The 22,219-nt window shown below is 35.5% G+C and overlaps 1 protein-coding gene across 1 annotated transcript in view; it reads right to left on the reverse strand.

The window, feature by feature from the left end:
• ANGPT1 (angiopoietin 1) overlaps positions 1-22,219 on the reverse strand; it is a 146,808-nt gene that overhangs the window by 57,532 nt on the left and 67,057 nt on the right. The window contains exons 2-4 of the mRNA XM_057375787.1: positions 20,879-21,034; positions 19,884-20,005; positions 10,846-11,078 (exon numbers count right to left, since the gene is read on the reverse strand). Of these exons, the coding sequence (XP_057231770.1) occupies positions 10,846-11,078; positions 19,884-20,005; positions 20,879-21,034 (511 nt within the window). The remainder of the gene's footprint in view (positions 1-10,845; positions 11,079-19,883; positions 20,006-20,878; positions 21,035-22,219) is intronic.

Here is a 22,219-nt window from a genome sequence, read left to right on the forward strand (position 1 = left end):
TTTTAAATGCAAACTTGCATTTGCTACCCAATTCTAAGTTGTTATAAACAGTCTCCACCTGATTCCAAACTTTCTCCAATGTCAACTTTATTTCCTACTTTATTCATTCTATGTTTTATTTTCGTCTCCATTAATTCTGAATATCATCTTAAAAAAAMCACCAAAACCAAATGGGGGTTATTAGTATGAAAGYTACTTCTGAACATCTTGAAATCCAGGAGTCTCCTCAAGTCATTGTGCATGCTTGTTTGCTTACCAGGAAGGTGAAAGGAAGTTTAGGACTGGAGTTTGGACATGCATTTTCCTTTCAATAAAATATGCATTCACTAAAATTATTTTAAAGCTAATATTTCTCYGTGATATTGCTCTGAACCTAACAAAAAGAACAGGCCATTGGCAAATTGGGAAGTTCATTTTGACATACTGGAATAAAATATTTCTTTTCTGGGAATTATTGCTCCATAATTAAGTTTATAAATTATAAATTTCTAATTTATAAAACTGTATTTTTGAGGCCCAYGTTATTCCCAGATAAAGTTATAAGAGCAGGTACACCAGGCTACATTGAGGCTCCAGCCTCTCCAGCATCCCATCTCCAGCATCAGGCCCCTAGAAGTTATGGGACTTCCTCATTGGACTTGATCTTTCAACCATTATCTTCTGGTTTTTTTTTTTCTTAAACCCTCATAATTACTTATTTTCTTATTATTTCTTTTCCTTTGGGCCTTTTCTCCTCAGGTGGGCCCTTAAATTTTGCAAGAGCTTGGCTAACACCCGGTCCAAAGAAAGAGTCTTCAGCATGAGCAGATGCCCAAAGGAGATGATTGGAGGACAATGCAGGAAAGYATATCCAGGAATTTACAGTACAAGTGCTTCGCACACCAGATGCAATATCTGCATCTTTAATAGGTTTTGAAAGAGTTTTATTCCATTAATTTCTCTAGTTATATTTTTGAATCCACATTAATTTTAATCATTCAGTATCCCATACCATATGTCATACACATATCATGTGAAGGGCAATTTCCATTGTTAACTTTTAACAAGACTGTTCCAGCTGGTGACACTTTAATTTCAGCTGAAAGTGTCAGTAAGTCYGCGTTCATGCTCTACAAGCCACCTACAATTTCTTCTTTCCTTCTATTATCTTTTATACTGCCTGAAGTATCTGTCATATTCTTAATTAATGGTATTTCACATAATCATCTGTCTTTTTTCTTGTCTGATAAGCACATAATGGATTGTGTAGTACAATTTTTCTCTAATTTCCTGTCTGTTCCTTTGTAAAAATTTTTAAAATACTATTTTCATTTGGACCATTAATTGGCAAGTAGTACCTCCTGTGTCTTTCAGTCAAGATTTCCCTAAGAGCTTACCTTGAATTCACGTGGGTGTTTTAGAAGGTGAGAGAAAATAAAACTCCAGAATTCTTCCTTAGACACATTCATTTACTGAATGATGACAAGAGAAAATGCTGGCCTTCATTAAAATGTTCAGAATCTATGACAGTATAAGCATGTGCATAATACAAATGCACATTTTGAATGTCTAAGCTAAGGGAGCACTTAGTCCTAACCCCAAACACGGTGCTATGACAGAATGTCCCAGAAGCAGTGCTGCCCTGGCTGTATCTGTCGGCTACAGACTGGCTCCATAGCCACAGAATGAACCAGCTGATAGGAGATCTTGCAGAAAGTGTTTGGGTTTGCTGTAGGGGAAAAAGGGGAGGCAAGGTTAGGGGTTTTTTTTGGTTGCCTGGTTGTTTTGTTGTTGTTTTGTTTCTTTGTTTGTTATACAAGTTTATTATTCTGCTGGAGCAGCTCAATGATCTCGATTCACCCCCTGACCCTACAGTCCCTGGACCGGATGGAGAAGTCGTACAATTTTTTTTCCAAGGAGCACTGACAAAAAACAAAAATAGTCCCTTTGCTCTCACCCCTAGCCCTTAACAGCTCCATGCATCACACTCATCGTCTGTGGGAGGCCCAAAGAGGTGTGTGAACCTCGCCTAAAGACAACCCAGAGCGAGTACCTGGCCATGCTGAAATACAATCAGCAGGGCTACAATGATTCCACAGCCTGTGCATTGCTCCAGCACCAGATTTGGTAGGAGCACTCAGGTTCACCACACAGAAGAATTTCAGATCGRTGCTTTTAACATTGGGAGGAAAGAGAAAAGGTATAGAAAATTAGATGTCTCAAGTTAACATATCTAGAAATGTTTTAACAGCTAATGGAATACTACTTTGCTCTCCCACAGCCTCTAAGAATCTGCAGCAAGGAAGGCAAATAATTGCATAGCAAGAGCACTCAAGCCATCCAAGTACTTATTAAATAAATCATTTAAAGCAGAATTTCCCTCCTGTAGGGCTTCAGGAATTAACTCTGGCTTGGAAAACGACATTAACGTAGAGAGCTTTCACCCTCTCCAGGGCATAATTATTTAATACCTAATAAATTATCTACAGTTATCAAGTTTGTTTCCCAATAAATCCAGCCTTAGTGACTGGCAAGAACAATAATACTTCAAATCACTGTGCATTTGAAAGAAATCACTTAAGAATACCATAAAATGGTCCTCATTAGTGAGCTGCAACAGAATGCCTTATGGCCCATTTACAAAGAGATAAAGACACTTAATTATCCAGCTGCAGTGTAGTTCCTTAAGAGTTTCTGCTTGACACAGCAATTTTGTGAGTAACTAGCCATTCMCTGAGAGGAGAACTAACAAAGTCTTTCACTAACTGCACAAGGAGATTAAGTTACTGGCTTTGTTTAACATTTCTAGTGTCCATATTTCTTTAATTGATATATATCTTTCCACACAGACACCCTAATGTGCATTTAATGTTTCCATCTGAGCAATGGTATGCATACAAAGAAATATTTTACTAACAAGCCATTTGGGTGACACTGACAGTGCTGTTGGTTTATATATGCAGATATTCTCTGTAATATCTTTGGTGTGAGTGAATAATACCAGTTTCACAAACCTGACTGAAGGGGGATTTGGAACTGACCTATACTGTAGGAATGAGGGCGGGTTATTGATTTTAATAYCAACAATCAAGAATTTGTATATAACATTAMAGTGTTATTTTTTCAGTATGAATARATATTGTCATCCTGCTGTGATCAAGTAAGTAAGGATGAACAATAGAAATAATAATCTACAAATAACAGAATCCACAATTTTGTTCTTAAGAATTTAAATATATTTCCACTGACATTACTTACAAATGCTGCACATTCAAATTTATTTATTTCAGAACTGAATCTCGATTAAACTACAGCCTAACTTGCCACTACCTAATGTATTTTGTTGTACTTTATAACAATGCATAAATTTGAAATTAAGGCATCCTTGTTTAAGCAGGGTGGGAAGATATTTTTATTTTTAGATCATGATGATTTGGAACTGACTTTTTTTAGTTTTAGAAAAAAATGACATAGTGATCATATAAATATCAGCACTAATATCATCACCCTTGAACAGCTAACAAGGAGGAGAAGGACACTTGCAGTCGTAAGTCACCTCATCATGAAACAACTCATTTGGACAGAAGTGGTTTTGTTGATCCAAAAGAAGCTCAGATCAGACCAGAATTCTTAAAGAATACTCAAAATGTTATGTGAGTCAGGTAAGACTGACACCAAAAAACTCCAGTACAGTTTTCAGAGCATCTATGAAAATTGCATATTAATAGAGTTTTCAGTGAAAAGAGGAATTGTATAGCACCTGAACAGAAGAGACAAGAAACACAAAAGCTGGTGCTGATGTGTGTTTAARTGACCACCTGATGCACAATTGCAAAAGTCAGAGCAGCTTCTGGCTGCAGCTCTGCAGCACTTTCCAGTTCAGTGGGTTAATCTGCTCAATAGGATCCAGCTACAGCAAGAGTAAGGAGACACCTCTTCCATGACACTGGATGCAAAACAAAGATTTGGTTTTTCTCCAGCTTTCGAAATATAAATAAGAGCAGATCACATAGTGGAATGTATCTTTATRATAGTGGGCTTTGTGAAAGGCTGGTGAGCATTTTCTGATAGTGATCTTCTGATCTCTTTTTAAACTAAAGGTATTTCTGTCATGCTTCAGAATATCTTAATATAAATGAAAAGCTCACRCACATAAAATTTCTAAATATGAAGGAAGCTGACAGAAACTGAGAAAATTGATGTTTTCTGTAATCTTGAGCACATCATGTCAACCTTAGCTACCTACTTTGATATCTTTGGGSAAGTTAGTAACTGTGAAACACCAGATTACTTCAGTGTATTAAACTGGATTTTGTTTAAAGCTTTGATGTTGGCACTGTAACTTTGTCACACCTGAGGTTTTTAATTTATTCTTAACTAAGAAAAATGTAAAAAAATAATTAATGTATGCAAAGCATCATGCTTTTTTTATTTCATTGCACAATGTTATAACACACTGGTAATTAAAATTCAGTTTCTGGTAAAAGAAAAAAGTGTCTGTCACTTTATTCATACACTCATTTCTTAAAACTATGTTTCAAGCAGAATTCTGATCCACCTCAAACCTAAGGCTTTCAGCCAGATCAGAAACTTCTGTGCACTTAGCAAATTCTTATATTGTTTAGTTCTATGTTACAAAAGAGAAGTAATTAAATTACTGGTGTGACACACTCTAGGTTTCTGAATCACCAGTTATGTCTCATCATGTTGAAAAAAACTTTAATGTCAAGGATGAGGTACAAAAAGGAGGCATGAGCTTAAGGAATGAAAAGAGATTTATAGGGAAATGGCATTAGACAAAATGTGCTGTTACCTCAAAACACATCTCAGATGAGTACCAATATTATTCTTTCCATTAACAGAAGAAAAATTATCAAAACCTGCATCTCAAAACTTTGCTCTTCTACTGCTAAAATCTAGTGGATTTAGATAACCTCATTATTGTATTCCAATATGTGGCTGAATCAATATAATATAAAAAAGTTTCCTTATTAAACACCATCCAAATACTGATATTTAAAACTACTGTTCTCTTTTTCTGTCAAGTATTCCCAAAAGGATGTTTTTTGTTTCGTTTAGGATTTTTTGTTTGTTTTGTAGTTGTGGTGTTTTTGGTGTTTTTTTTGTTTGTTTGTTTGGTTTTTTTAAATTTATTCTATTTGGGTTTGATTTTTTTTTTTTTAATGCTAGTTTGTATTATAAAAGGTGTCTTTGAAGTCTGTCTCATGAAGAAGGCCAGAATCATTGCTGGGACAATTCTGCTTCTGTCAATGGAATTTCCCCTGAGCTTGTAACCTTCAGGTCATTTCTTTGAAGTTCTCATTCTAACTCTTTTTACTTCAGAGTAAATTTTTACATCACAACAACTTTGGTCTAAGAAGTAGAATAGATGACTCACTGTTCAATTTAGAAAAAATAATAATTAATTGCTATCCCTTTCAAAAGCATGAATTCCATTCAAATAATCTTTTGGACTTATTTTGTTTTCCTACCCACAATCCAGGAGACTTGTACCTTTTCTGAATGCCAAACTCACTAAACATGTTATTTACTTTATGAACTCAATTAGCACTYCTGGAGAGGTAAATTCCTAGCATTTACATGTATTATTTTGAGAATTAAGTATAGCTTCTTGCCAGCATTCAAGACAAGATAATGATTCAGTGCTTGTATACTGGGAGGTCACAAAATCAGACATTAATGACAAAACTTTCTCCTTTGTGCCTTAGTTATCCGAAGTATGTAGCTTAGGCCAAACATTTTAGCAAGGTATATTAWTATGCAGTCTGACAAACAACCAAAGGAAAAAGAAATCAGGAAATAAAAAACAAGCTTATGGTTAAATATGCTTTCCCACTGAATTTTACACTCCCTTATCCTATGAGTAGGACTACTTGGGCARTTATCACAAGTTATAGTAATTAATATTAGCACAATAAAAATTCARTAAATTTGTTTATACTGGAATAAAAGACAATATATTTTTGACCGGGCAGCTTTTGTGGCATTTGGCTTGAAACATAATTTCCCACTGGACCAATATACTTTCTGAACTAGTTSGTTTGAACTTGCACACACATTTTGGATTATATTATCTATTGCTTAAGTAGTATTTGCCTTGTTTTGGGATTAAGGAGTCTTTTGAGTAATATTCATATGACTCTCTATTTTAGCACTACTTATCTTTTCCATGAATAAGTTTTCTGATGTGGCAGCTTAGAAAGTCCTTCACAAGACTGTTTCTTATGTTATAGATGTGTTATTTGACAGTGACAGTAATTGCATTTTTTTAAAATCCTCACACAAACAATACTGTTCATAGTATGAGAAATTGTCAGTTTGAAGAAAACAATAAGCACAAAATCTTTTATGACCTTTGCTAAGAATAATTTGAGCTCTATCCAGGTGTTCTCTGCTACAGGTGAAGCACTTCTGCAGTTTTGGAGATAATARTGCAATATCTCTGTGATGATTAATTAGGCCTTCACTTCTATGTTTCTATTTCTTCATCTTTTGTGGGGGAAAAAGTAAAAGTTTCATGCATTTATCTACATTTTAATTGGAGATTAATTAATTAATCTTTAAATAGTTATTTTAAATATTCACCATAATCAACAGATATTCCCTTTGGAAATTTATTGTCTCAAGGTGTAGCTATTTTAGAAATTCTTCTGCAGAAATTTATTGGTGGCTGCTGCCAAAGTTTGTGCCCCTGCCTAAAATATACACAGACAATAYGACAAGTGTGTTTAGCCACAGACTCAGGTCAAAATAGAGACATGTGGGTCCCCTGGTATCCTACATTTGTTTGACTCTCTGCAGGCTTTGTGACCTATTAGAGTGTCTATTTAAAGGATTACATGCAGCTGAAACTTAGAATCACTCACACTGGGAGAGAGGTGGGTGGTATTTTGGAAGCTGAACTCATGAACAATTCCAAGTTTTACAGGTGGCCCCCRTCCCAAAATTGCTCTGTACCAAAACTGACACTGAAAATGGGATCTGGATTTTCTATTTAGGGCSACCTATATTTTTAAAATTTTTCATTTGGGTTGCTTTTGCCTTTTGGCTTGAGTTTTGGGAGTTTWTTGTTTGGTTGGYTTGATTTATGTTTTCTCTTTCTCATTTACCTTTACATTCTTCAGAACTTTTCCAGACATTTGCCTAGCCACAGTGGAAGCACCAAAGATTTCTTGGGGTTTCATGCAGTTCTAGGGACTATGTTAGCTCCATAGAGAATTAAGCTAAACAAAAGCAGATTTGTTCAGCCCTGTATCTCTACACTATCCAGAGATATAATCCACAAGCTCCTAGCAGGCCAGCTTCAGATAGGGCCCCAATTTATTTAGATCAATCTGAAAATAAGTCTTTTGATATGATTATGTCATCACTGGAGGAAACGTTTCTCATGTTCTGCAATCAAAAGCAATGATTGTCACCAGATTGGTTTCAAATTAATTTTTTTAATGGTATTATTAAATTTTTCATTTTCACAAATTGGAAATTCCTCCACACTATGAATTCTGAGAAGAAGAAAGTCATTTACCTGTCTGTGACTTATGTTGCAAGAGAATTTATACATGGATGGATGGATGGATGGATGGATGGATGGATGGATGGATGGATAGATAGATAGATAGATAGATAGATAGATAGATAGATAGATAGATAGATAGATAGATAGACAGACAGATAATCTTTGAAATATGAATTTTTACATACATGTAAATAAAATATAGGGACTTAATTTTTAATTTAGGAAAATCTAATAAAGGTACTTAAAGCCATTCTCAAAATACCATAGGATTTAGATATACTTTGCAATTCCTCTCAAATCTGTTGTTCATGATTATAAAGTCACTGATCTTTGACAATCTGGCTTTGTAGACTTGGTGCCTCACTTAGGTTGTGCTTCCTCTCAAAAATGAGTGCCCCTATAGTTAAAGATCTAAAGTTCTTAAGAGGACCCACCCTTTTCTASCTCTACAGCTTTCTAATAATTAAAAAATATTTATTACTCTCAATGATATCTAGTAACCTTTGGCTAAATGAATCAAGTCCTGTTTTTTACCAATGGGAAATACTTCTCAGTATTAGTGGYTCTTCCTTTTCTCCCTGTTATTAATTATTTTGTGCATTTCCATAACAGCATCCCATATKCCTTCTTTCCCACCTAAGAGTTCTGTATGTTACAGCTTTCTCTCTCCTCATATGGAAATTGTTCCAGGACTCAAGTTTTTCCATTGTCCTGTTCTTTTCTGGACCATTTCCATTTCTGCTATATCCATTATGAAATTAGATGACTGARATTTACTGAAGTATAAGACAGAAGAGGTGTCAGTGATTTATATATCACTTTTTGTTATTCTCCATTTCCCAAGAAAYRCCAGTTCTCACAGAGCATTTTTGGKTTTGAACATTAGTGCACACATCAAGACTTGCATAAGACTATCTAAACTCCATATTTTGATGTGAATTTAGAGCCTCTCCAGTGGTACTTCCCGATATGCATGCATTTCCACCTTCAACATATATYTGCATACACTGAAAGGCTCATTGATTTTTGCCACAACCAAATCGTTTAGCACTTAGTCTTCATTAGAGTGGTCTTATGTTACAGGAAAATATTATTATTTTAACTTAGGAGATCTGGCTACTTTTTCAGCTGTGAATATACCTACCAAAAATATCGGTCAGCTAAACTTAATCAGACAATAAAAAAGAAACGTTTCTGCAAATTAACATTTCTCTTTAAATTATTCTCCTCAAATAACAAWTGTATGCAAGGAAAATTCTGAACACAACACACAAAAGGTAATAGAGTCCAAAATTAAGGGCATAGTTAGGCTATTAAAGATATATTTAGGCATTTAAGTGCGCTAAGCATCATTTACTTCCACAGTTCCTCAGAAGTTAAAAAAACTATTGAAAACTCAGGGTTTTAGGCACCTGAATTTGTACCCAAGAGCCCAGTTTGAAACACACACTTCTCTATTCCTCATTCAAAGCTTTTATAAGAGGCARCTGAGGAAACCAAGTTTAGGGGAAATGTTGGTTTGTTTGTTGTTTTTTTTTCTTGGAATCAAATTCAAAACTGTTAGAAAATCTTTTTAAGCTTAAAAAGGACTTGCTGTATATCTCTGTATGAGAATAATATATCTTTCATTTTGATATTGATTTTAAAATACTCCTGAGCTTTATTAGAGCACTCTGGACACAGCTTTGCCAGGTTTCTTTGCCAGAAGGTCATAAAACATAATAAAGGGTTTGCATTGCATCACAATGTTTCTCTACTGATATGAGAACAGCCTACTATCAAACATGTTATTTAATTCAAAATGCTAGGAAACTGTATAACAGAATGAGCAGGAGGGAACATTTAGAGTGAACATAAGGGGGAAAAGGTTTTTTTTAAAAAGTAGTCTATCAACACTGGCCCAAGCACGCAACACTTCCAAAGTAAGAGATGTAATCCTCAYGACTGGGGCAGTTTAGATTTAAGCCACACAAGTTGCATGGGAATAYATAACAGAGAGAAAACCCACATTGCCTTGAGCTGAATAGTTTGATTGATCTAGTCTGTCTTCTGTCTCTTAAAGAGAGCACTGAATAATGATGCAGGTGACAAGTTTTCAGTTGGGGGGATGGGGTTGTTGTTTGCTRGTTTCTTTTTTATTTTTTGCTTTTTGTTTTTTAGACAATTTTTCGCACTTAGAGCTGTAGAATTACAATAATCAAATATTCTGGACTCTTCGGACTGCTGGTATCTCTCAGAGAACTACTTCATCCATGCTTCAACAATTCCTAAATTATTATCACAACTCACATATCTACAGTTTCTGGGTTTCTCCTGTACCCTTTTTCAGAAGGATTTTTATATTGTCATTTCTGTATCACTTTGCCTTGATCTTTATAGTTACTAATATATTCTTCCCAGAGTCCCATTTCCATTTTTCACAGTGCTCTCCATTCACCTATCTCCCATGACCCGTTCTGGTGCCAGGAATTTCTTTMCCAAGACATTCTGCAGTTGTCTTTGGCATTTGAAAATTGAAATTTTATCTGAATTTCTGTCTCTGTTTCTGTAAGAAAACAATTTACTAAGAAAGACATGCTTGAAGAAAATTGTCCTATAGAGTCTTTGTCAAGTCCTTCTTTCAAAGAATGTTATTTCTATCTTTTTCGTTTGGAGTACCCAGAAACAAACAAAACACAGCAAGACAGAAGAAAGAAAARTGATCCCTTATTATAAATAAAATACAATTCAAGAGAAGAGAGTCAACTTTTGGATGTCTAAATAGAGCACCGTAAGAGACTATATCCAAAATCATCAATATTATAATATAATTATAATTTGTATGGCTTTACATACATATGTAAAAAAACTCTGAATTTCTTTCCTTTGCTTGGTGCCCTGTTCTCTCCATTGATTGAAAAGGAAGTCAAGACTAAATGACATATAGAGATCTGTAAAGTTAAGATCCACTGTTGGTTGGATTAATCCCAGMAAGAGTAGACAGATACTCAGAGGGACAAACCAATATTGCTCGTGCAAAGTCAATGCACTTATGGCCTATATCTGCTGTGGTCAATGTATAACAACTTGGTGATAATAAATTCAAATTATCAAATACAGCTGTTAGTGCAAGGATCAGCCTCAGATCTGTCTGAACTTTGATTTTTGGGTTCTCATCAGTGAGAGCTTTGTTCTCAATTTTAATGTCTTTTTTTTTTTTTTTTTTTTTTTTTTTTTTTTTTTTTTTTTTTTTTAATAAGACCATTAAGTTTTGCTTTTCCAAAAATTAAGGACTTTGTTCAGAAGAAATTTCCTAGTACATCTAGTGTTTTATGATATCGCTTTCTTACCTCCTTCCTTGGAGCAGAGGCTGATTAGGGTRTGAACTGTATCCATCAATTCAAGCTGCTGTTTTTGCAGGACACTGTTATTGCTTGTTGCCTTGTTTAACTGCCTCTCTAATTCCTGGATTATGTTGCTTTGTCGTGTGACTAAGTTTTGTAGGTTTTCTTTTTCCTCCTTCAAAGTGGCCAGCTCCTCTTTGTGCCTTTCCTCCATTTCTAGAATTCTGTGCTCAAGTAAGCTAAAACAAAATAAAATAATTAGTAGATGTTATTTCATGCCAACACAATTAATAAGACAGAAACAAAAGCAATTTATTTTCACTACCTAAATCAATAATTCTAAGAAATATCACATTGAGTAATTCAGCCCCCTGAATTTCTCTGTCAAGTAGTCAAATATAACTGATCTTTAAAATTGCATTTTGTGATGTTTGCATGTCATAGTGTTTAAAGGGCTTGGAACTGTATATATAGGTATTACTCTGATCTAAGTACGTGGGCACAGGGCCAATAAAACATTTGAACGTAGAAGCTCAAGCAGAAAAGTCTAAGGTAGGCAGAGGAGGTAGAAGAGCAGAGCACTGAAGAGGACATCATTGGTAACGTGGACGGGTCAATATGATGGGACAAAAATCAGAGGAAAACTGAGGAAGGGTTTGTGAAAGACCTTGTTGCTGAGAGGAATATAAACATTATAAGTTATGGAGGACCATAAAGGCACATGGAATCCACCACAAAAATACTTCTTGATGTGGTCTGTGAAGCTGAAATGAGAATTTCACACCAGATGAGCTTTCACATTAAGAATAGTAGTTTTCCCAAAAGGTAAATCAGCAACTTACATTATAGGATTCCCCTGTTTTCCTCGGGTCTGTGTACATATCTCACTACATTCCCCAGCCATGTCTGCTTGATCCACAAAAGACTCCTCAAAATGAAAACTGTTGGGTGTCATACTATGTGACCTGCTTACATCAGTCTTTACAAAGGATTTTACACATGTATAGAAACACTTTCTCTGGATTAATATTCTTTTTCTGGCATCCTCTCTGTCCTGTGCTGGAAGTGTTCAATTTACCAAGATCAAAGGCGTATCAGATTACATCCAGAAGAATAGATGTGTTGTAGACTTAAAGGACAGCTAATATCTGTCAACYGTGAACAAGAAGCTTTTCCAGGACCGGGCTTTGATGCTGTGGTGGGAATTTAACAGAAAGAATGTATTAATATTAGATAAAGAAATTAATTCAAGCTCTCTGTTACTTTCTCTTCAGRGTTTCTATTGCATACAGAAAAAAATTACTTTGCTCATGCCCACAAACCAACTGATGACCACAAATTTGCCAGTGAATGGCTTCCTGTTCAAGTTGAGTTAAGTTTCATTTATTTGCACTCTCCCTCTACCTTTGTTTTTACTTCTGGATAATAATCAGGGACCAAATGCCTGCATAATTTCAGGTCATTTAACCTAACTGAAGAATGTAATAAAATCCATATGGAGTTGTTTCTACTCAATATCACAGAGCCTTAATATGAGCTGTTAACAAAGAGATGATAACAAAGTAATGATTACATTCAGACCCTGAAATTTGCTGTACAAGGTAGAGTGAGATCAAAATTTTTTTTTAAAGAAATCAAAGAGCAACTTTTTTTTTTTTTTCCCTGAAACATTATAAATGTGCAACTTAGAAAGATCCTGAAGAAAACATACATTGTAATACCAACATATCTAGTCCTGTGAAAACCAGAAACATCTGGGTAAAGGGAGCAAAAAAGGAAAGATGGGACATTTTCGTAGGGTCCCAAACACAATGGGGAAACACATCTCATTTTAAAAGGGTAATTAATTGGAAACAAAAGAATAGTAATAAGAATAATAAGATTTATTGCACTGAATAAGATGGTAGAAAGTTACAACCTGAAAAAAAAATATGGATTTTGAAGACAAAGGCTATAAATTATTTCAGCGCCTTGTTGGACCTGTGGTTGAATCTTTTTTGTCATTTGAACATTAAACATCATGGTCTAGATTTACATGGATGTTTTTGAGAATATTTATGTGGTAGCCTTTGAGTTTTCTTTTGCAGAAAGTGAGATGTTGTTTAGTTAGGCAAAAGTGGTTGAAAAATGTTCAGCTAGATTTTGTTCTAGTCATAAAATATTGCTAAAGGTTATTTTTGTAATTAATCAGTTCTATCCACTTTTTCACAGAAATTATTGAAATCTTCATTGTGACTCTAGATTTTAACTTTTCTGATAGATTAGTAATATAAATGCACTTGCGATAGGAAAAAATTGATCTGGGCACAATCTGTAGGAGAATGCGTCCTAGGTGGGGCCACATCCCAGTCTGACCCCTTACAGTCCACCAAAATGTTGAGTATTATCAATGTAAGAGAAGATGCCATTTGGAAACATAGAATGTATCTTTATAGTTATATAGTAAGTAAAGAAAAAAATTCCCTTTATCTTTGTCYATATAGTACATTACAACATTATTTCCTTAACTCCACAGTATCCTATTTGCATGTCCACAACTAGATGATTTCCATATCTGAATGATTTCATGTAAAAGAAAGAGCCTTTGACAGACACAATTTATGCGCTGCATTATTTGTTTCCCACTTCCTAAGGCCACAGTAAATGAACCCATGGTGATGACAATCTTATTTGTAGCAGCACTGGCCATGTCAAGCAGCAWAAGAGAAGCTGACAATGTTTTGAGCTCCACAGTTTGGCATCTACAGAGACAGACAGGAAGCAGATGTTTTATGGCTTTAACAATAATACATCCTAATATTTCTGAGTGCTGTGTCAACATGTGGTGGAAAGATGGAAGTGTCATAGCACTTGATTCCTTTACAGTTTTTTATGTAGATCAAAAATCCTTTTATTATAAACTGCAAAACTAAGCTGTTTTCAGGAATGCATATATATATATATATATGCAATTAGCTTTCTATATCCATAAATCTATATCAGATAAAAGTAAGTCCTGAGGATAGGACCACTCCCTGTGTTCCTGGGACAAGTCCAAAACATTAATTTTTGTTTTACTATGAATCAATGAGAACATTTTGGTCAAATCTCCAGATGAACAAAAGCAAAGTCTTCACATAGATTGGGGATTTCTGAACTGGTCTGTTCCAAAAGGAAGAAATCCTTCAATAGCGTGAGAAAAGTTGCTCTTCTGAATTTTGACTCCAGTGTGGCCAGAATTATTAGTTTTATTACATTAATATTTKTCATAGATTATTTAAATTAAAAAAAAAAAAAARAAAAAAARAAGTGCTARGAATGTCAATAAATCTTGAAACAGATTGAAAGCAATCAGAAATATATTTAGGTGTCTTTTAACTGCTGTAAGACCACTCTGTTGCCTTTTTTCTTGTAAAATCTGACATCCTTTAATAGACAAACACCATTAAGATATAACTTTGCTGTGGCTTGGTGAAGATATTCTCTCAATKTTTTTAAAGAAGCATTGTGAAGACAGATTTAAAATAGAAATATTTTTCATAGTATTCTTTAATGAGTTTTCTTTAATGACTATTGCTGACATAAAATATTAGCAAAAACTGGTTGGTACAGCAGACTGTACCAACCAGTCTGGCARTCTCTAAAGGCTGACTGAAACAGTCTTTTATAATACTTATCTGTAAAATTTTATGGCTTTGTTTTCAGCAAGCTTTCTGTATTTATTTCCTATACATTTTAAATTCATATTCATTTCCTATATGTTTGAAATCTCTAWTTTTTTTAAAATATTACTGACACAGGTGAAACATGGAAACTACAATACAATAAAAAATAAATCACCATTCACCAGAAGCATCATATAAATACACATATATTTAATTATAAAGACGGATGCATAAACACATATATATATATGAAGTTTTAATAGTTGGAGCCTTCAGTCTGGGGAAATAAATCAGGTATTTGGGGAACAGAATAAAATTGTGAAGAAACAAATGTTGTTAACATGAATAAATACCAATACTACCCATTGGACAATAACACTTTGGAATCATTATCTATAAGAAAATTAAACTAAACCCAAACACAGACACACACACACACACACACACACACACGAAACACACGCATGCACATCCCAAACCCAGACAAAATTTATTTCCCTAAAAGTTAGCTATGTCTCAATGTCTAATGTAGTGGTTTCGGTGATGCTAGGAATCTATTTTCCATGATACAAAGGATGTTTTGTCTTTTTCAGGGTCTAAACCTGTGGAATGACTCAGTGCAATACCCCAGTGTGACTGCGCTATGGCCAGAAAATCCAGATCCATCATCCTGCTGATTCAGAAAAAAAACCCTACTAATGCCGKAGACGGAAGAATCCCCATACAGAATTCAAAGAGTGACTTCCCGTGAAAACTCYTGTCGTTTTGAAAGGTGATGAAGTAAAACACATAGGAAACACTTGGGTAGATGTCCAAGAGGGATGGTTTAGACAAACTGCCTTATAGGGTATGTAGTTTGTTCACTAATCCATTCCAGACCACAGAAGTTCAAGAGACATTTTTTAAATCTTTTCAGAGGCTTCAGTTTAGACATGTGAGAACAGGATACAGACCAGATTCCAGATTTTGGAGATGGACATCTTCTGCATTAAAATAATCTTTTAAAAAAACCCTTGATTTATTAAATATACAGAAAAAAATATACTTTTTTGTGCTATTCAGTAACTAAAGACAAACAATGTCACACCCGAAAAGGGTTATTTGGCCATACATATGTATGTTTTTTCTATTATGTATATATGGGAAGAAAAATGGGTAGAGGATTTTGATGCGTACTTTTGAGTGCAAGAAGAGTATTTTTTCAATGAGACAGCTTCTTTCTACTTCTTTTTAGGTGAGTGATTTTTTTTCTGATGCTGTTAGGTCCTGACCACTCATACTTACCTTGAGAGTCTGATCACTTGAAGGAAATATGAAAATATGTGTCCTCATATTTCTCAGGGCCAAAAAAGTAACAAGCCACTTAGAATCAGTGTGCCTGCTTTTTATAACAGTGACAAGATCATTCCATTGAAATCATATAAGAGAAGAGTAAAAATGGGATTTATCTTTTCAGTATATGCTCAACCTGCAAATAMAACTTGCCAGACATATTGTATTTCCTCATCTTTCACACAGACATTCAAGAACCATTCTTGAGTCCTTGCTTTTCACAGCATACAAAAATTCTTGCATTGAACTTGTTAATCTAGTATTATTTTCTGCAAATTCAAGAAAGACTTTAGGTTTAAATTTCACTTCCACTATTTCTTGATGGAAGATCCAGAATTCCATTATATTTTTCCTCATTTGTTTCCTTTTAGCAAACAGAAAGATTTTTTACACTTGCATATTGAAACAAATGGTATACTATAAATTAAATGCAGCTGGTACACTCTGGGGAAAAAAAGGGAGGGGGCTTATAAGGCACTTAAGAGGGGAAATCTTTCAAGAATAAATCAAAATAGCATTTAGAAAGCTCTTGTGGGAGACAAAAATGGCAGTGGAAGAAACCACCATTTACATTATAGTGGGTGGGAACCCACAAAACTAAATTATTTATGGCATGAGAACAGTCAATACAAACATGATTCTAAGGCAAATGTGACTCTACTTACGCCACTGAATATCTTCCATTTCAGAGGCGTAAAAAGAAAAAAGTTGGCCCCTCTACTGAACAGACAGGGAATAAAGAGAAAGGCCAAGAATCAACACATTTCTAGTCTAAAGAAAATGGTCCCTTTTTTATATGSAGTGCTTATTTTATTTAAAGATAATATGCAAGTTACTGTAGCACATCAATGATCAGTTACTGTTACTCTAAGATTTTGCATTGCTTTCATACAAAACTCAATTTCTTTGAAAGTGATTAAGATCTTTATTTTTATTTTATATAGAGGAATTTTTAGCACAGAAAAAGAATTTATCAGCCCACATTACACCACCTGTTTTGATTGTTTTTGCAAAGGCAATATTTCCTACACTACTTCCCACTGTGCTGTTAACCAAAAAAGCCCTTTCCAAAAAAGCTTACAGTCCACGTAGATAATATGGATAAAAGGTGTTTTCTCTATTTTATTGATGTGAAAGTGATATGGAGGGAGATAAAGAGAATTTAACTGCAAATAGCTACTAAACACAGCCTGATGAGTAATCTGCAAATATTTAAATTTCAGCAAACTAAAATCATTGCCATGTCCAGAAGTATCTGCTGAGATTGAGATCCCCAGGATTTGTCCCACAGTGAATCTGACACACACATAATTGATTTCATGATCAGAACCTGCAAGGCCAAGACTACACAGTTCTTTGTGAGGAGTAGATCATGATACAAGAGCAGATGATCCATATTTTAGTGAAATCATAATAGTACCTTCCCCCTCATTTTATCACTCCCGAGGAGACTGTAAAAGAACACACACACAATGCATGACAGGTCCTTGCTTCACTACAACATGAAATTCTGTGTGTTTTTTCATTCATCCAAAAATACCTATACCTCTGAGACAAACAATAAAAAGTGTGTTTTTAGAAATAACCCTCCTTTTCTTCTGACTTTTCACAAACCATTTTATCATAATGTCAGCCAAGCCAAAGGTCAATTCAAGTAGGACTTATTTGTTTRCTTCCATGAAGGCTTTTTACTCTGATTCATTCCTAATGTAAATAAATAAATACAAATGATTAAGTATACAAGTCTGTCTCTTAAGCAGMCAACAAAATTTTGTTGCTAGCCATATTGCAGCAGATAAAAGTACAAGTTCTTACATACTTAACTAATGCTTGAATTAATCCCATTTTGAAGTAGATTTGTAAAWTACATAGAATGAACTGCCCCAAGCCCACTCCATTCTCTCTGTGCTTTAGAGGCAGAGTCCTTGCAAGCCGTTTTGTTGAATCACTTATTTTTGGGATGGTCGAAGGCAAAATTAATCTCATATTCACATTTCTAACTGGGTTAAGGACATCTATGTAGTTCAAGAGCTTTTGATGTAATGCGATTTYTTCAGAATAACATTTGCTGGAATTACTGGTTATAGACAGTTTTTAGATTAAACACATTAAATTGGTTTTCATAATCAGTAGCAATAATGACCCATTATTTGACCAGTTTTGCAACTAGACACATTTAACAAACACATTTCTTCAAAACAAAATTTTCTGGTTTTCATCATTACCTGCATTTTGCCTTCTTAACCCTGTAACTCTTTGCCCACTGTGCWGTTAGTCTGACTTATGGATAACCCTGGGCAAGGTTGTTCTCCCTCAGCTGCAGATTCCTGTCCAGCAACATGGGGTCACACTGCTCTCTTTGGAAAACTGACTGATCTCGATTAAAACAGTTCTCTACAGCTTGTATCACAACCTTCAGTGTCTGCCTCATCTTTAAGGCTGCTTACCTTATTACAATATCAAATGTAGACAGAGGAAATAGAAACCTCAGTCCTAGTCAGACTGACCTCACAGTTGTTCTTTCTAGAAGGGAGCTGAGAGTGAGGTGGAGGAGTCAGAGCACTGGTCACACTGTCCATTGCAGGGGCAGCAGCACAGTGGTGTTTCAAAGGGCAGCCAGGAAGGGCAGCAGCTTTTCCACTGCTCTGGGGGGCAGTGCCCAACTGCTGCTGCTGTGAGCAAGGGCCAGAGCTGGCCCGTGTTGGGCACAGCAGTTCCAGTCAGGGTATGGTGTAAGGAGTGAGGGAAAAAACTGGGAGAAACAATGGTGCAGACACCAAGGTCAAGAGGAGTAAAGAAGGAGTAGACACAACTCTGCAGGCTGTGGAGAGACCATGGTGGAGCAGGGTTGCCATGGAAGAGCCCATACTGGAGCAGATGATGTCCCGAAGGAAGCTGTGGGGAGTCCCTGTGGAGCAATCCTACCCTGAAGGACTCCAGACTGTGGGAAAGAACCTTGCTGGAGTAGGGWAAGAGCATGAGGTAGACAGAGGGACAAAGCATTGTGCAATGTCTACAACCCCAATTCCTCATTCCCTTGTCCTGCTCAGGGGGGATATAGAAGAATCAGGAGTGAAGCTGACCCTGGGAATAAGGGGAGGCAGAGGTGAAAGGTCTTTTTGGGATTGTTTCTGTTTCTCACCATCCTACACTGTTATTAATTGGTAGTAAATAAGGCTGTTTTGCCCATGACAGTAACTGACGAGTGATCTCCCTGTCTTTATCTCAACCAGGAGATTTTTCATCATACTTTCTCCCTGTTCTGGTGATGAAGGGGAGTGAGAGAGTGTCTGGGTGGGCGTCTGGCATCCCAGACAAGGTCAGCTCACCACACATGCCCTCTGACATGCTGAATTGCTAAGTCCAGCGACTTCAAGTGCTGAGTCCCTGTGTCATAGAAAGAGAACACTGGAACTGCTTCCCGATTCTCACTTTACTGCTTAAAAAGTTGCACTGCTGAATAATTATTTCATCAGCTTCAACATAAACCCCAAATATGCACCATAAACCCCAAATATGCACCATTGACTTCTTAAAATGGAGCATGGCTCCAAGTATGCTGTAGATAATTGAGTCCAAAAGGAGAGATGTGCCATATCTCTGTATCTATTTAAATTAGAAAGATGAACTACTCAAAATTTTCTGTTCCTGATGTGCTTTAAGGTAGCTGAAGATCTCATAATTTATTATTACTTATTATACATTYTATTTATTGTGTATTATTTATTTATTATATATTTATTATTTATTAATATTTTTATACTTGAAAACACTCTTAAAAGTTATCCCTGTGTTTTTTGGTTTCAGGAACTGTAAACTGTAGTGTCATATGACTAAGTTGTCATGAAACAGAGTAAAATGTAAACTTACAGTGAACATGAAAAGCGGTAAAAATCAGATAACATTTATCATACAAGACATAAAATAGTGCAAATTCACATCCCAGGTATTTTAGTCAGCTCATAAACATTACCTGTGCTGTCCACTTACCACATTTGCTTCTTTCATCAGTTGCTTAGAACAAAGTATACACAGACCACTTYGTAAACAAAGACTCCAGCTACTCACCTGTTTTTCTCATGAATTTTCAGGATTTCGTGTGTCTGTTGTAACAGCTGTTTTTCTAGCTTGTACGTTGACAGGGAATTTTCCAGTAGCTGAATTTCAAGTCTGGATGTTTGATTTAGCACCTTAAGGATAAATTAAAAACATTATTTATTTATATTGTCCTTGTTATTTTGTTATAGCACCATAATACAACCATTTCATTCTTATTTGATGATATGTCAAAGATTGTTTCTAAATCCTTTTTTAACCTCAGCTGCTCAGCTGGTGCAAATGAACTCAATTAAGCTACACTGATAKGTACCAGCTGATATTCTGGCACTCTGTTTACTGAAGAATAATATTAGACCAGCAGAAAAAGGCAAGACTGCCAAATAAGCTTAATTTCAATGGAAAGAACAAGAGACTCGCCTTAAACATGCATTCCTACAAAGCATGCTTATACCAGAAAAGTGCAAGAGTACTTGGAATAAATTCAAAGTGTTGCATCTGCTATTTTCTAAATAGAGCTCCTACTTTAGCTCTCTACATTCTCTTTTATGGTGCTGGCAGTCCAGTGCCTTATCTTTGTTTTAAATCATTGACATTCACAGAGCCATTTGAATTGTGTTTTCTTGTTGTCCTACAGATGTTGAAAAATTGGGAAATTATCAATATCCAGGAGCAACAATCAAAAGCTATGTTTAACCTGTTACTCTCTATTTAGCCTGGCTCTTGTATCACTAACAGTAGGTAGCTCCTGGTTGAAAGCCAAGTGCTGATTTATTTCCTGGACAGTCCTACCTTTCCTACAAACACAGAGCTAAATAAACGAACCAAATGAAATCAAAAGAAACACAMCAAGGGTCAATCATCGATGCTTTTGATACCAAGAAACAGAGTGTGTTTCCTGGAGCCCTGTGTTGAAATGTTTTGTGCTGTAATGCATTAGAAAGGAAAAAGTTTGGGAAATGTTCTCTGCAATTAGCAGCTTTTTGAAAGGCTCTGTGGGARCATACCTGGGTTTCAACATCCGTGAGTTTTCTTGTCTGCTCTGCTGTCTGGCTGAGGAGGCTGGTGCCTATCTCGAGCATGGTAGCAGTGTGGTTCTGCACAGCATTCTGCTGCAGCTGCACCATCTCTGATTTCATGTTTTCCACAATGTAGTTCTCGAGCTGTAAAAGAGAAAAGGTCACAACTGTAGTATTTTTACATGTTTAGGCATTCTGATGTCATAAAGWGTGAATAGCTGCCATTCTTGTCAAAAGCAGAAATTTTAATATTTTCAGGGGGATCCCAAGTCTCAGTTGACTATATGTTTATTGGGTTAGGGGCCTGTCTATCTTCCCCTTTCAGCCACTGTGTCTGAGAGTCCCTGTGTTTTTCCAAGTATCATGGTCTGCTGTGAGGAGCTGGAGCAGGTGCTGCCTTTATCTGTATCAAGGCTGAATTGAACATTTGTCAGGGAGGTATCACAGCAGCTTCAAAATCAACCCCTAAAAGTGTAAAGCACACCAGAGGAAAACATCAAACCCTGCTTATATATTATAAATTACAGGTGAGTCTTTCATGGAAGAGATTCTACCATATCCTACATCCCCTAGTTTATGTCTGCCATTCAGTCATTCAGGAATATGATTTTTAAATTTGTTTGAATTCCCAGAAATATTTTCACAAATTCAGCAATAAATACAGCTCAGTTTAACTGAGATAAAAAAAAAATTGTAAAGGAATGTCAGCATTGTCACAGTAATAAAAGAAGGAAGTTTTTTGACCCAGTGAAGATTTGGTCCACAGTTTTGTTTTGTGACTGATTTTTCTTTTTTTTTTTTTATAGTTAGCTGAATTCAGACCTAAGCAACAACTGTTTTACTTAATACTTTTAAAAACATTGGACCTGCTACTGTCACAGTGAATATATTTCACTGTGAAAACTAGGTTGCACAACTAAATAGTAAAAACCAGATGGAGTTGATTTAAAGACTGCAAAAAGGAGCAAGAGTCAGATATAGAGGGTAATTAATAAGAAGAGTTGKTTTTATCTTTTCAATAGGTGTACCTGTGCTTAGGCATCACTTCTGTTAGATATTTTGAGTCCCTTCAGTTGAGCTCACAAAATATTTATTACAAGTTCATGCGCTCCTATGAACATTTTTACAGAAACAGGACATTGCCACAATTCAAAATATTTTCTGCATAAGACAGTTGTTGATGTTTTGTTTGGTTTTTTGTTTATCTCACTTTGAAGAAACAATAATCATGATGGTCAGAACTAAAGTGGATGTGTTACAGTTTCAGAAAAAAAAAAACCAACGTTTGCATGAATTGCCAGATAACCATTTGGGGCTGAAAACCTGCAG

This window comes from Malurus melanocephalus, unplaced genomic scaffold (assembly GCF_030028575.1).
Source record: "Malurus melanocephalus ecotype Western Australia unplaced genomic scaffold, MMel_1.1 scaffold_258, whole genome shotgun sequence".
NCBI classification, from domain to species: Eukaryota; Metazoa; Chordata; class Aves; order Passeriformes; family Maluridae; genus Malurus; species Malurus melanocephalus.